Below are 15,137 nucleotides of genomic sequence, written 5' to 3' on the forward strand. Positions count from 1 at the left end.
AGCCCACACCACTGCTTTTTTTTCTTAGAAGAGCTCTAGCAAAATGGAATTACAGGCAAGATTTCCCTGAAGGGTTTTGATTCAGACCCTAAAATTACCTCAGCCGCTGCCGTGATCTTAGCAGCAAGTTACAGCTGTTTCTGATCATCTGATCCAAAGGTTTGGTCCATCAAGAAGTCCTGTGGTAGTGTTGTCCAGGCTCTCTTGTATTAAAGGTTATCTCTGGGGGAGTTGTTAAGAATAACAGCCATTTCACGTGAGCCATTTTACAAGGGTAATTGAGATAAGAGAGTTTCAAATAGTCATTCTGAAAAAGCAATTCTTAGTGTAGTGGATTATCCTTTTGATAGGAGAACAGCGTCTTCTGAATGCAATGTTTCCTTCCATATTTTTAACTCTTATTGTTATTATCTATTATAACAATGTTCCAAGGCTTTCAGCATCACAAAAAGAAAAATGTAACAGATAAAGTAATGCGATGCTGCAGTATAATCCTTTTTATACTTAGGAAATTGGGTGGCCAAATGATGTGGTTTAAGGTAGAAAATGTAATGACTGCCCACAAATGTAGCGTAAAGTTTAATTGCTATTGCTTTCCAGAAGGTAGTTTTTAAACTGCGCAGTCAATAAATGACGGGTGCCTAAACGTGCTGCCTGGCCATGCAGCAGCAGCCGCCTGCAGCGCGTCGGCCGGCTTCGGCTCGCTCGGGGCAGAGCGGCAGCGCGGCTCCGCGCGAGCTTCGGCAGCTCGTTGCAACCCCGCTTGGAGCGGGTCACTCGCGAGCTGACAAAATCTCTCTGCTTTACAAGTCTGCTGGAGGAGCTTTCTTCCCCGGGTGGCCTGCCTCTCGGTTTGTCTCCGCGCCGAGCGGCTCCGGGCGCCCGGCTCCACGCGGCACGAGGCCGCGACGGTGGCTGCTGGCCGCGCTTGGCCGTCACTGAGCCGCAGTTTTGCTTCGCTGTGTTTCCTCCTCCAGGGATCGCGGTCTGCAACATCCCGTCGGCAGCCGTGGAGGAGACGGCGGATTCCACCATCTGCCACGTCCTCAACCTCTACAGACGAAACACTTGGCTCTACCAGGCGCTGCGGGAAGGGACCCGGGTGCAGAGCGTGGAGCAGATACGGGAGGTGGCCTCAGGAGCAGCCCGGATCCGAGGAGAAACCCTCGGCCTCATTGGGTTCGGTACGGCGGCGGAGCTGTCGGCGCCGGGAGAGCGGGAGCGCGGCTCGGCCGGGGCAGGGCTGGCGCGGGCGGCAGGCCGCGCTCACGCCGCCCTCTCTCCCTTGGGTGCCCCTCGCAGGTCGCACGGCGCAGGCGGTGGCCGTCCGGGCCAAGGCGTTCGGCTTCAACGTGCTCTTCTACGACCCGTACCTGCAGGACGGGATAGAGAGGTCCCTGGGGGTGCAGCGGGTCTACACGCTGCAGGACCTGCTCTACCAGAGCGACTGCGTCTCCTTGCACTGCAACCTTAACGAGCATAACCACCACCTGATCAACGACTTCACGATCAAGCAGGTAAGGCGCGCGGGGCCGCGGCGGCGGGGGCGCGCGGCGCGCCCTGCCCGGCCCTCACCGTGCCGTCTCTCCTGCCGGCGGCCGCCAGATGAGGCAGGGCGCGTTCCTGGTGAACACGGCGCGCGGCGGGCTGGTGGACGAGAAGGCCTTAACGCAGGCGCTGAAGGAGGGGCGGATACGAGGGGCGGCGCTGGACGTGCACGAGTCGGAGCCTTTCAGGTAGAGCCCGTCCCGCGCTGGCGCCCCTCGGGTTCCCTCCCGTCACGACGGCCGCGCGGCCGCCCACCTTCTCCGCCGGCTTTTCCCCCTCCTCTTAAACACCGATTGACTTTCTTCCCCCTCTCCCTTCCTTCCTAGCTTTGCTCAAGGCCCGTTGAAAGACGCTCCTAATTTAATCTGTACGCCGCACACCGCTTGGTACAGCGAGCAGGCGTCGCTGGAGATGCGAGAGGCTGCTGCTACGGAGATACGGCGGGCCATCACGGGTAGGGACCGGCCCCCGCCACGGCTCCGGGGGCACAAGGGAGCCCCAGAGCTGCGCTGGACGGGCTCCGGCAGCTCGAGCCCCGCGGTGCTGCGGGCCGGGGTTGCGACTTCCCCGCCCCGCCGAACCGGGGAGCCCCAGCAGCAGGTCCCTGTCTTTTGGGTGCCTTAAACATTAAATAATCCATTTTTACAGGGGCTGAAGAGCTACGGCTGCCCCAGAAACCAGGTGTCATTCCTCTTCCCGCCTCCTCAGTCTGGTGGTCTGGAAAAGCAGCAAGGCTGGGTTTTCCTGGCCTCCTCGTCCTTCTTCTGCCCACACGGGGCGGTGGGGGAGAGGAATGACTTCCCTCGTAGCAAGATGCTGCCATCCCAGCGCCGAGCACTTGCGGGTTTTATTTCTTTACTCAGCGGGCCCGCGAGCAGCTAGCCCGGGAGCGCAGCAGAGCCGCCCCCCGAGAGCCAGCCTGAGCTCCCCGCTCCCCTTTCCACTGCTGGAAAACCGTGGTTTGGTGCGGGGCGTAAAGCTGTCCCTTGCCTGACGCAGCCTTACCTTTACTGACGCGCCAGGTCGCATCCCGGAGAGCCTGAGGAACTGCGTGAATAAGGAATTCTTTGTCACAACAGCGCCGTGGTCCGTACTAGACCAGCAAGCAATCCATCCGGAGCTCAATGGTGCCGCGTACAGGTAAGCCGGCGCAAGGGCCCCGCGCCGGGCGAGCGGCGTGTGCCGGCAGCGCCGGCCGTGCCGGGAGCCCGGCCCCGGCCCCGGAGCACGGGGGACGGCGCGGAGCTCGGGCTGCGAGCCTGGCCCTGGTCGCGGATTAATGAGCCGATGCAAAGCGCCAAACGTAGGTCCCTAGTGCCGTGGCCTAATTTGCACTAAATGCCGGAGATCAGAGTTACTCACTGCTCCGCTTCGGATGGGTCGGCCCGAGCCGTGCGCGCGCGGACGGCCCCGCGGGTCCCACGCGGTGCGCGCCTCCGGCCGCCCGGAGCACGGCCCCAGGGCGCCCTAGACCGAGCGGAATTTGCCCTGCTCTTCGAAAGGACGACGGACTCGATCGGCCCCGTTTCCAGCTGCGCCCGCTGGTTACAGAGCAGCTCAGCTTTAGAAAAGGGGAAAACTTGCATACGGGCTGTAGAGCTCTAGCGGTATTAATGAGCATGCATGATTTAAAACCACATGCCAGCATTTGACTTTTTAGAAAGCTGTCAGGATTAATCATCTCATCAAAAGAGAGAAATGTTTTCTCCTGGCTTAACAACTGGCCAGAAGGTGTGAAGTGAAACCAGGCCAGGTAGCAGAGCAGGGTGGCAGACCTGCGCATCCCTCCAGGGACGCCCAGCGTGGGCGCACAGGAAGGCTCACAGCAAGTACGGAATTAGCCAGCAAAGTCCAATCTTGAACTTTGAGGGAAGAGTTGCCCCCCCCCCCCCCCCAAAAAAAAAAACAAACAAAAAAAACAAACAAAAAAAAAGGAACAGACCTATGATAAAAAAAAAAATAATAAGCCAAAATAATAAGCCAAAGAGAAGGGTTTTTTTTTTTTAAAAAAGAAAAAAGAAGAAGAAAAAAAAGTTGTCATGAAGATGAGGTGGTAGGAGTGCCATGACAGCCACCACCTTTGCAGGCAAAGCAAATTCTGCAGTAGAGTTTACAAAAAACCGACACGGAAATGGGTTTGGAAAGGGATAAAGGGATTGGCTGGGCTCCTGGCCCCTATGGCTCCTAGTGGCTATTAAACACAACTGGTCGGATGCTGCCATCTCTGGTGCTCGCACCACCCAGCGCTCAGCTGAATGAGCTGCAAGGAAAGTGCCAAAACAAGAACGAACCTAAACCCTGCTGCAGCAGAGGAGCACTCGCTCAATTTTTACCTTCTTCTTGTGCGAGCTTCTAGTCTGGTTTGGTAGAAGCACCTTTCAGGCACGGTAAGGGAAATAAATTAATTTATGCCTACAGACTTATGGGATATGAAAAAGCTGCCTCAGTTTATAGGCATGAGACCAGCACTTTTAGAAAAGCAGTCCCAAAGCAGGGGTGAGGCCTGTTCCGACAGCATCAAACAGGGTATAGCTGACAGGACGCTTCAGTTTCAGGCGTGAAGGTTTCATTTTCAGTTAATTCCAGTCGGATAGGTAACAGTGGCCCAGACCCAGGGGATTTATACTTGGTGTTGCCTACTGCAGGAGCAGGGCCAGGATCCTTCAGGGCCTGTAAACAGCTAGCGAAACAGAAGCATGACATTTTCCTGCCTAGAACCATCTGTGTACCTGGCCATTACGCATTCATTATACCTGCAGTTTTCCTTCAGCAACTGATTTGAAAAATTATGTGTTTGAAAAAATTATAATTCAGCTCCTTATGCAGTTGACGCACGGCAAAAGTTGTTACTGCTGCTTATGGTATCATGTCTCTGTGATTTTGGTACTAAGAGACCAGTCTCAACCTTAGGCAAATGATGCAGTACAGGCTTAGAACAGTTTTGCGCGCATATAAAATAAAGTAAATAAAGGCAGCATAGTCACCTTCACCTCTGTCACTGGCGGTTTCTGGGTTTTTGATGTTTTAATACACATATATGAAAAAGTAATCTATATAAATAAAACCCACCTTCCTTTCCCTTTTAAATTATAAGCCACATGGGCTCATCAAGTTCTGCAGGCAAAGGATTTCTTCTTAGCCAAAGCTTGCTTTCATTTAAACCTGCGCCCTCTCCCTCTCCCGCCCTCTCTCCCTCCCTATATATATATATATATATATATATATATATATATATGTATATATACACACACACACACATATATATACATATAATTTTTTTTTTGTTTGCAAAGTACATGCAGCGCCTTTGCATGCAAATCTCTACATTGGGCTTTGGCATTAAGCCTACCACGGTGCTTAGTTCAAATTATTCTTAATGTAACAAATGCATTTTTAAGACTACAGTGTCAACATTTATTGCCGTGACTGTTCATACTTCTACACAGCTGGAAAGATTAAGAAGCTGCCAAGAGGGAAGGGAAGGAGGGTCATGCATGTTGAACGAGAAAGAGTGATGCTGGCCCACAGCAGCATTAGTTTAACTTTATCCTTTGCAGGATAAAAAGCACAAGGGTAGTAGAGAAGCAGGATATCTCCCATTTTCTCCAACGTTTCCGAAACGAGCGGTGTCGGGGCAGTGCTCTGCTCTGCTCAGCACTGGCATGCTTGCTCTCTCTATCTCTCCTCCCCCAGGTATCCGCCTGGCATGGTCAGCGTTGCCCCGGGAGGGATACCAGCAGCGATGGAGGGCATCATTCCCGGAGGCATCCCCGTTACCCACAATCTTCCAACAGTGGCACATCCTTCGCAAGCTCCATCACCTAACCAGCCCACAAAACACGGGGACAACAGGGAACATCCCAACGAGCAATAGCAGATAATTTAAAATAATTAAAAAAAAAATCATTCAATAAACTTGGGACCAAGAGACATTGGAAAAGAAGTTATACATGAACTTACTTAAAAAATTTGATACAAAATTTGTAATGTTGATTTTGGACAGATGCATCATTGATGTTCCAGTGTTAACGACAAAGTGATAGCAGTCACGACTGGGGAGAAGCCCTAAAGAAGTCATCTGCTTGCTGAAGCGCTGAAAACTAGGATGTGATACATTAATGATCAACTTCTGTTATTGTGTGTTAAGTTTCCTTCATCTGTACATCAATCATATAAATAAAAAAAAATAGATTTTTCTCCCTTAAATCCTTGGGAAGAACAGGGCATCTGCACCTGTTTTCAAATAATTGCATTAAGCAATCCTTACAGAGTTAACTTAGAAATTTAAGAGGAAACCATTATGTGGCTTCAGCCCTTTCCTTACTCTTGTATCTGGTTACCTCTTCTAATGAGGGGCATCAATACTGGCTTAGATTTTTTTTTTTTTTTTTTTTTTTTTGCAGTCTTACAGGGCCAGTGACATGTAACAGAAGTTCCCCTGATCAGTTTAAGGTATAAAACTATTGCAGCCAGGAACAGAGCAGAGAGGACAGAAAAGGCTCCTGGCATCAGCCACTGCCCTCCCAAACTAGTAAGAAACAAACTGCCAGTCTCGCCTCTGCCCAATACACTGAATAAAAGTAGCTGTGCATTCACTTATGCCCTCCAATGATGCAAGGAAAAAAAAAAAAAAGTATTAAGTTGTTTCACACACTATTTGTACTCAGATATATTTTCTCAGTTTTAAATCTGCAGCTATTTTATCAAGTGGAAAAAGTCTTGAGCTGGAAAGGGTTCAAGAATAATGTTGCATTTCCTTATGTCTCAGGAAACACTTTTTATGGTAACTTGTCAGACTGTCTATGAACAAAACCCACTTTTTTAGACATTGATAAAGTCTTCTTTTCTTCACGTGATATTTTATACAAGAACACTTCAAAATGTGTTATTAGATGTGACTGATTTTAACAAATCCTATTAGATTTGTATCAACTAGTTACATGTTATATTCATAGTCTTTTGTGAATCATCGCCTTTTTGTTTTTAAAAAGATGGCCTATTTTGAGCCTTTATATGGGTACATTCCTGTTTCTGTGACAAAAAAATTAAGCTGTCCCAAACAGAAAAAAACCAATGGCTATCAGAAGTATGTTTTGTTTTAGTGTGTTACCGTTATTGTATTTGTTTATTGTAAAGGTGGACATTTAGCGTTCAGTGCAGTTTTCAATAAAAAATGATAAAATTTCTATAATTTCTGAAAGGTAAGAGCTCTCAATGCAATTTTCCTAGTGCTCTAAGCGGAGGACGCCGAGATGATTGTGTACTAAGTTACCTAACTGCCGCTCTGCTCGCCCCGTGCCCTCCTCTGAAGCCGGGCAGGATTTTGCAGGTGCGAGCGTGCAAGTTCGCCTCAAGTCCGGCTTCCGTTCGGCTCTGACCCTTGCGTGGCAGACGGGCCCACCGACCGTCAAGGGCAACACAACCAAGACACCTTGACAAAGCAGGGACTCGCATCAGCCGAGGATCTGTCCTCGGCTTCCTCCAACAAGCTCTGAGAAGCGCTGCAGAAACTCAGCTCGAGCTCAAGCGCAAGCTGCTCGTAGGTCAGCTTTAAAATTGCGCTCTAGCTTCCTACCCCGGACTTTCTTCCGTAAGCAGAAAGTATCACTATAAATATAGTTATAAATTGCTAACATTTTAAATCAGGTGGAATATTATTTGTAGTCTAAATGGAAGAGATCAGCTTGGTTTCCATCAGGCTATGAGGGAAACTATTCCTCAGCCAAACGTTATTGGAAATACTCAAGTTAGATGCATTAACAAACTGCTAGAGAACAAAGCTCGTAAGAGGTGCTAGCAACTTTAAGCCTCCCTAACCTCTTGTCTGAGGCTTTTTGGTTTCTATTCTGTCTTTTAAATTGCATTAAAAGAGTGCCAACATCCACCTCATTAGATGGGACAAAAATGTGGTCTGGAAAGGGACTTTTTAAAAAAAAGCTGAAACCAAAAATTTCTAGGTTACAAAACTCTGTATTTTTTTTTGTTTGCTTTAAATTAAACTGAAATCTAGTTACCAGCTTCAAACATATTAAAAAAAAAGAAAGGGTCACGTTTCATAGATGAGTGACCACTCTTTGTCAATGATCAACACAGCACATCAGTGATTATCCATAAACACCAAGAGAAGTCAGGAGGATAAAACAGGTTAGTTACAAAGTGGATATTTGGGAAACATTGAAATGACAGTAGAAGAAACAAGAAAAACCATTTAATTCGTGTTAAAGTTTAGAAATATCTTAAACTAGCTCTAGTACTTCTGTTTGTTTTTAAATACTCAGGTGCATTGCACATGGGTGCAAATACTTTCCTGTGGAACAGAATTGTTTTGTGCCGGTGGCTCCTTGTGCATCCGCTGCCAGCAGTGGACTCTGCACCAGGAATGGAAAAGGCCCAACCCGAATCTCACAGAGAATGGCAAACGCTGTGTTTCTCATCCAGTACCCAAAACCCACCCTCCAGAAATCCCAAAACCCTAGAGGCAAGTGTAGGCAGAGAGCTTTCTACTAAAGTGCATCCGCTGCCAGCAGTGGACTCTGCACCAGGAATGGAAAAGGCCCAACCCGAATCTCACAGAGAATGGCAAACGCTGTGTTTCTCATCCAGTACCCAAAACCCACCCTCCAGAAATCCCAAAACCCTAGAGGCAAGTGTAGGCAGAGAGCTTTCTACTAAAGTGCTACAAGGTCAACAAGGGAAGAAGAAGAAGAAAAAAAGAGATTCAAGGATTACAGACTAAAGCATTTTAGTAACAGACTGCAGCTTCAAAAGTTATCGCCCCCTTTTGGGTTTCAAGTGTCTGTAGTGCAAACACCAGCAAAATATGCAAAGAGAAGACTACACGGAAGCAAAGAGTATCATCACAGTTAAAATACACCGAAGCAACGTGAAGCGGTATGCTGCACCCTTCAGATGGAAAAGCTACTGGGCACGGAAACAGTAGAGAAACAGCTGCTGTTCAAGATTTGTGCCCGTTACTTGCGGCCGGGAAGCCCCGCTACTGTGTCCACGCTCCGAAGGGCGGGCAGGGAGCCTCTGCACTGATCAAGGGGGTGAGAGCAGTTCAGAACGAGCAGCCTAGAGGCGACAGCCACTCTCAAACCTCTTTTAAAAAGAGAGGGGGAGGATGGAGGGAGTGAAGAAAGGTCACTGAACAAAAGGAGGTGGAGGGGAAGAGACATTAAATAAGGATATCTCTAAATGCAAGCAAAACTACATTGTTAATGGGAGTAAACACATTCTTATAGTATTTGTCATAAGCCATGCAGCAGAATTCTGGAAGAATCCAGACTTACTAGATTTTAATATATTAAAAAAACCAGATTTTTTTCACTGAGGAATTCATAAACAAACTAGAAAAATGACCAGATGTAAAGGAGGAAACAAAAAAGCCAAGTTCTGTAGGAAAGCATGTGCTACTGCAAGCAAAAATATAGGGAAAACAGCATCAAGAAAACAAATTTTATATGTACTTGGCCAATAGAGCAGAACTTGCCAACAAGCCGCAAGGTAGCATTTGCAAATTATCATCAGCACTTGTAAACTTTCAAGTACGTAACTGAAGGAGAGAGTACCCATTAACATACACTGACTACTGGGCTAGCACAAAGCAAGGGTTTGCATCTCTTTAATCTACAGGTACATGAGGTTTGGATTACTTCAGTTTTGAAAAGAGACACTTCACCAGCTCTGAAACGACCCAGTGAAGCTTGTTAACCTGAACATACCATTTTACAGCACATCAGAACAAAAACAGTGAGGAGTGAGAAAGCCCAGAAGCTCTGAAGTACCAGGACTGTCCTCTCATACCAGAACTAGCACAGTGCATGCTTTTCAAAAACTGCTGTCACTGATTGTACAGAAAATTTCCACTTGCTATGTAAAGTGTCTGCTGGGGACAGGGGGGGGGAGCGAGACCACAACACGGGCTGCCCAGGTGTCACGGTAAGAGAGAAGGAAAGACGTGCCCTTAGAAGAATTTGGCTCAGGGCAGATTTTCACATTAGTTTCTCTCCCCATTTTACAAGGAAGCTTTACTTCCTTAAACGGAACATTACTGCAAATCCAAAGGGATGGCGGGCCGGGGATAAAGTTCTGCACAAGGCTTTGCATGTGCCTTGAAGGCTCCCGCCTTCAGTAGGCTACTATCTTTTTGTCTATTTTAAACAGGTGTCTGCACAGGGAAGTTAGCTCTGGGCAAGCTGGGATATGAATTTACAGCAATCTGGTCGCTGCACGTGTAGTTCCTGTGTTGGGATGCTCGGCCCTGAGAGCCAAAAAGACCTTCTAAAAGTGCACTCAGTTACACCACGCCAGAAAAAGGATACCCACCCAAGCAGACAGTGCAGATCCGCTCATATAGTGTAAATTCTCATCCCAGCTCACTTTGCATTCAGCTCCCCCAACAGAAATCCTTGTAAGTCAAACTAGACAAGGTATACAAGGACTTCACTGCAAGGTAAGAAGAAATTGGACGAAAAAGGACAAAAAATAGATACATTAGTTTAGAAAGCAAACCTGGAACAGGACTAGATGCTTGTAAGGGACCTCTTCAGTATCTGCGATTTGCCTGTTTAATTTAGGTAAATCATACGTATATTGCAGATAAACATGCATTCTTTTACCTGAAAGTTTGTGCATGCACCAGTCAGAGGAGATCTAATGGCCAAAAATGTGAAAACATTTCATAATAAACCTCAGTGGAATCTGTGATGGGAAAATTGCAAAGTTAATACAGTACTTCATTATTTCTAAACTTTTGGTGTTGTCACCAAGTTTACGTAGGAATTGTGCACGTTTCAACACCATCTAAGCAGCATTTGGAAGAAAAAAGCAGCAAGTTCCTCAGGGTTTCCATAGCTCTGAACTACATAAAAATATGTGCTATGGGGCTTCTTTCCAAATTCTAATTAAAACAATTTCATCTACTGCAGGATTCCTTATTCAACCACCACACCATCAAAAGTGCTTTTCAAGACAACCTGAATTGCACTGTATATGTAAAAGCTGGCATTAACCTTTAGTGTTTAAGTGAGACTTTAGATAAACTTTATCCATTACAGGTTACATGGCTAAAGTTATCAAATATAATAAAATCTCTACTGAAGAATATTCTCTGAACTTACAATCTTAGGAACTTACATAAGTTTAAGTATGGCCACATCAATCAACATGCAAGAAATTCCCAGGTTTACATACTGAGAAATACATAACGCAGTGCTTGTAAAAACAACTTTAGCATAGATTCTTCTTTTTAATTAGAACTGTCATATGTTTTCTCACTAGATTTAATGACCAAGGAGCAACCCTTTAAAAAGATGTTTTTTCATTTGCAGCAACATTCAACTCTATGAAAGAATAAATGATAAAATGATAGAGTTTGCATCACAGCAAGACTGAGTTTGGAAAATATGAAATTCTCAATCATGTTTGAGTTCTCATTTTTTTTTTTTTTTATTTTTTTTTGTATACGCTCACTGGACTAAAACCCTTATATTTTAGGTCACTTCTCTGAATAAATACTTTAAGCATACTGAAGGAATCTATTAACTATTAGAAGGAAAAACCCACACATAAAATACTTTTTCAGGAAACAGATTGTTTCACTCCATGAAAAATTTAGCTTCTCTTCCAGTTTGTTCCATAGATATTAGATTTTATTATAATGGGCACAGCAGTAACTAAAATATTAGTAAAATAATGAATGTATGTTTATTTATGACTTGCTGTGGATATTTTGTGCAAACAAAAAAACCTCACAATCTGATTTGGGCACTAGTGAGATTTCACATAGAAGGGCTTTTCACAGAAACGTGTCAGAGTATCTAAAAGATGATGTAGAATACCGAGTTCTACTGCAAAAGAATCTCAAAGGGAACAGATATCCATCTAATATGTGCTTTCGTAAGTGCCCTTAGCTGAAAAATTTCTTTGCAATAATTAAGATGCTGGTATACTTTTCCTATTACACAACCTTTTACACAACCACATGCGGTACATTTATAGACAGATTTACAATCAGAAAGAAAAATGTATTTTTCTGTCTTGATAATAAAATTAGCTGTTTTTTGTTTCTTTTTGATTTTGTACAAACTGTAGTCCAGCCCATTTAGCTCTCTTCACGCAGCAGATGAGCTTCTAGATTCTCCTCATGCTGGTCAGAAAAATCCTTTACAGCATGTTTCTTCTAGAATTAGGTCGTTCCACAATGAACTGCTATAGCACAATGCGAACACCATGTCAGACACTAGGCGCTGGTAATTTTCTATTCAATTTCATCATCATTCATCGTCATCATCCTCATCTTCCTCACCATCGGAAAGGGACGTACAAGGGCGGATCTGTCGGTAGCGATCAAGCCACTTCTCTACCATTTGGGTGACCAGAGGATGATTGCGCCTGCGAGAACTTTTCTGCATAGCAACGAGAACTCCTCCTTCCGTCACGCAGCAGTCCAGCCATTCCCGAAGCAGCTTTTCTTGCTGCTCTTCATTACCTATCTTTGGGGGAGAAGGGGGAAAAAAAGAAGGAAAAATCAGAATGAGGACTAAAACATCATCAGCAAGCTTAAAGAAGCCAGCTGTGACATTCTAATTCATTGTTCCTTTTCAAAACAGACAGTATTAGCACAACTGCTTCACAGTAGCTGACAACCTACAAAAACATCGCTAAAATCGCAAAAAAAAAAAAAAAAAAAAGCTAAAAGCCAAACTCTGTTTTCAACCAAAAATTGGAAAGCTTCAGAATTATTCTTTAGTTATTCTTCCACTCTGTTTTTTTTTCCAAATATTTCCAATATAGCCTTCTTGTATTTCAACCATTTGCAAGCAACTGATTATTTGTAGTAGGCATAGCATAAGAGGATGGGTCTTGCAAGAACCTTCTGGCTTTACAAAGCAGTTTTTAGGAGTCTAGCAGGACTTAACACAAAATGCTTCCTCTTATGATCATCCATTGTTAAAGTTGTGGCTTGCTAAAAAAATCTCCTTCTGTGAACCTGAGGTCTGCACTTTTCTCCATCATCTAAAGGATGGCTGCTTTACAAAATGGCTTCAAGTTTTCAGAATCAGAAGGTCGTAAGATTTCCCACTCCTCCTCTCCCTTGCCCACACATAAACCTTACTGAAGTAGTTCCCTGTTATTATCAGGACAATTAAAGAAGAAACAAGACAAGTTTCATCAGGAGAGAACAAAAAGAAAAAAAAAAGAAAGAAAGAAAAAAGAAGAGTAGAGTATGCTGCAAATACCAGCCAGTATTTATGTTGCACCCATAAAAGACAGACTGATTTCAACCTGGCATTAAAGTTAGAATGCTTTTTTCTAGGTTCTTTTCATGGTATGTCTTTATTCACACGAATAGTGCGTTTACATTCAACTTACAAGGTTATAAATAAGCATCAAATATGTGGGAAAGTATCTTTCAGATAGGAGCTTAGGTGATAGGGAAGGGAACAGTATATTCCTTTACAATTCTTAGAAAAGACAGAGATACAAAGATTGCTGTGAACATAGTCTAGAAGCAGCTGTGCAAACTATCAGCCACGTAAATTTTACTTACCTCTTGAGCAGAAAGGAAGTGAATGTGCAATAATTTCCTCTCACTATCAACCAATGGTAAAAAAGTAACAGTAACATCATCATCAGTGTTCAAGTTAGCACCAGCACCTCGATTGCCATAACCATCGTTCTCCATGGCAACCAGAGCGGAGAAATGGCCCCTCGTGTAGCCCAGAGCAATAGGACTTTTCCAACAAAAACTCTGTTCCCATAACAAAGGCAAATATACACCTACAAAACATTAAAGCAAAAGGATAAGAGTCAGAACTCAGATCTTCAATAATGAAGCATTTTGATACAAAAATATGAATTTGTTGCAGTTGGCTAAACACAATAACACCAGGACACTATAAGCATTTAATACACGCTTGGTTTGATCTACGGTAATATGGGTCACACTTTCCAGTGCAACTAATTATCACTGGGTTAATTATGAGATTAGTAAAGTGTATCTGCAACTGCACAAGTTTAGACGAGAAATGGAACCATAATTCCAACCACTACCACATTATTGTTCCTCTAGAATCTATAATCTATAGTACGACAATCGATAAAAATTAGGCTAAAAACAAAAGAAGTCTTTCATATTTGGCAACTTTTCTAACAACGACCACCAGCCTCAAAAAAAAAATCCACATACAGATTCTGCCTCATAGAAATAAAAAAAGCTACAACTGCATGTCTATTTTTACCAGAACCAAAAATTCTGCCACCTGCTTGCAAAATCCATTATTAAAAGAAACTTATTGCACCAAGTATCATTCGATACCCAGTGCATGCCCCACGCCAATTAGAGACAACTGATCTTCTCATCAACTTTGCATTAATAGCCTAAATTAAGTTGCATTAAGTTGCAACAGTTATCCATATTGAGCTTACACTATTCTGCTCAGATATAAAAAAACTAGTGATGTCACAGGTGCTGCAAGAGACTGTCATTTTTCCTCCCTACCATTTTTAGAAATAAAGACAGCAATTCGCTTGAGGTGTGGCAAGTCTCAAAATAAAACTAGAACTCTTTTCTTCTAAGAACGTAATTCTTGGTGTGCTACAAGACAGCTCAAGCAAAAGCATGCCTTACCTTGTGACAGTTTAAAAATAGCCATGCATAAACTTAAGTGCACATGTAGCATAGCAACCTTTCATAGTACAGTTGCTGCCAGTAAGTTAGGAACAGATGTTGCAGCAAAACACAAAGCACTTAATTTCTCCTCCAACACGTATGGACACTGAAGGGCAATGTCAATAGAAATCTGAGGCAGGGGTGGTTTGTGAGTAGGTTGTTTAAGTTTAAAACCCACTTTCCTTTGCTGCCACAAAATTTAGTGAGAGCCGCTGGTAAATATTTGTCTCTGTTTCCCACATTCTTGAAATGGCAATCAAGAAATACCTAAATGTTTTCCAGATCTTTTAGATTAAGATTCATGCAGGTTTTTACAGCATCTAGATTTCAGGAAAAATCCACATATCATTATCTTAGTTACCCCTTCTTCTCATTTACAATTAAGTCTCATGATAATTCATTATCAAAGGCAAAATGAACTGGGTTTGACGGAAAAATAGAGAACAAGGGGTAAGAGTTTCAAAAAGTTTCAAGCCTTTACAGTTGGGCAAAGAAAGTTTATCTACACATTTGGTCAAAATTCAAAGTTATAACAAAAAATAACGTGCTAGCAGTAACATGCCTTACGTCAGCATGTCTTAGCAGTATTAAAATACTAATGCAGAAAGCAAAAAAATGCAAGCACATTCAGTGATTGTTTCTGCCCCTGTCCATACCAAAAGCAGAAACCCTCAGAGAGCAGCATTACAGAAACAGGTCCCAGGAACAACATACCGCTCATTAAAGGACTGCTCTCCTCTCCACCTACCAACCCCCAGGCAATGATTACTTCCATCTCCTCTTCTGCTCCAGGAGTTTGGACTACATTTTTTGGATCAAATCCAGGATTTTGTAAGGCTTTATTTCCTGGTCAACTGGCAGTTCTGAAAGGACGCATTGACCCACCAACATGTACAGAGAGCACCACTGCCAG

General features: G+C 44.2%; 2 protein-coding genes across 9 annotated transcripts in view; one reads left to right on the forward strand and one right to left on the reverse strand.

Annotated features, from left to right (window-relative positions):
- The window catches only part of CTBP2 (C-terminal binding protein 2), a 130,399-nt gene extending 123,660 nt beyond the window's left edge, over positions 1-6,739 (forward strand). For all 7 annotated transcript variants that reach the window (XM_062579896.1, XM_062579899.1, XM_062579898.1 and 4 more), the window contains 6 exons: positions 978-1,184; positions 1,303-1,517; positions 1,606-1,736; positions 1,875-2,002; positions 2,571-2,688; positions 5,242-6,739. In XM_062579896.1, coding sequence (XP_062435880.1) covers positions 978-1,184; positions 1,303-1,517; positions 1,606-1,736; positions 1,875-2,002; positions 2,571-2,688; positions 5,242-5,422 — 980 coding nt within the window. In that variant the 3' untranslated portion in view covers positions 5,423-6,739. The remainder of the gene's footprint in view (positions 1-977; positions 1,185-1,302; positions 1,518-1,605; positions 1,737-1,874; positions 2,003-2,570; positions 2,689-5,241) is intronic.
- Positions 6,740-9,145: 2,406 nt separating this feature from the next.
- Positions 9,146-15,137, reverse strand: part of ZRANB1 (zinc finger RANBP2-type containing 1) — a 47,485-nt gene continuing 41,493 nt past the window's right edge. For both annotated transcript variants that reach the window (XM_062579781.1, XM_062579782.1), the window contains 2 exons: positions 13,103-13,332; positions 9,146-12,044 (listed from right to left, as the gene is read on the reverse strand). In XM_062579781.1, the coding sequence (XP_062435765.1) occupies positions 11,826-12,044; positions 13,103-13,332 (449 nt within the window). In that variant the 3' untranslated portion in view covers positions 9,146-11,825. The remainder of the gene's footprint in view (positions 12,045-13,102; positions 13,333-15,137) is intronic.

Source organism: Rhea pennata, chromosome 7 (genome assembly GCF_028389875.1).
Source record: "Rhea pennata isolate bPtePen1 chromosome 7, bPtePen1.pri, whole genome shotgun sequence".
NCBI lineage: Eukaryota > Metazoa > Chordata > Aves > Rheiformes > Rheidae > Rhea > Rhea pennata.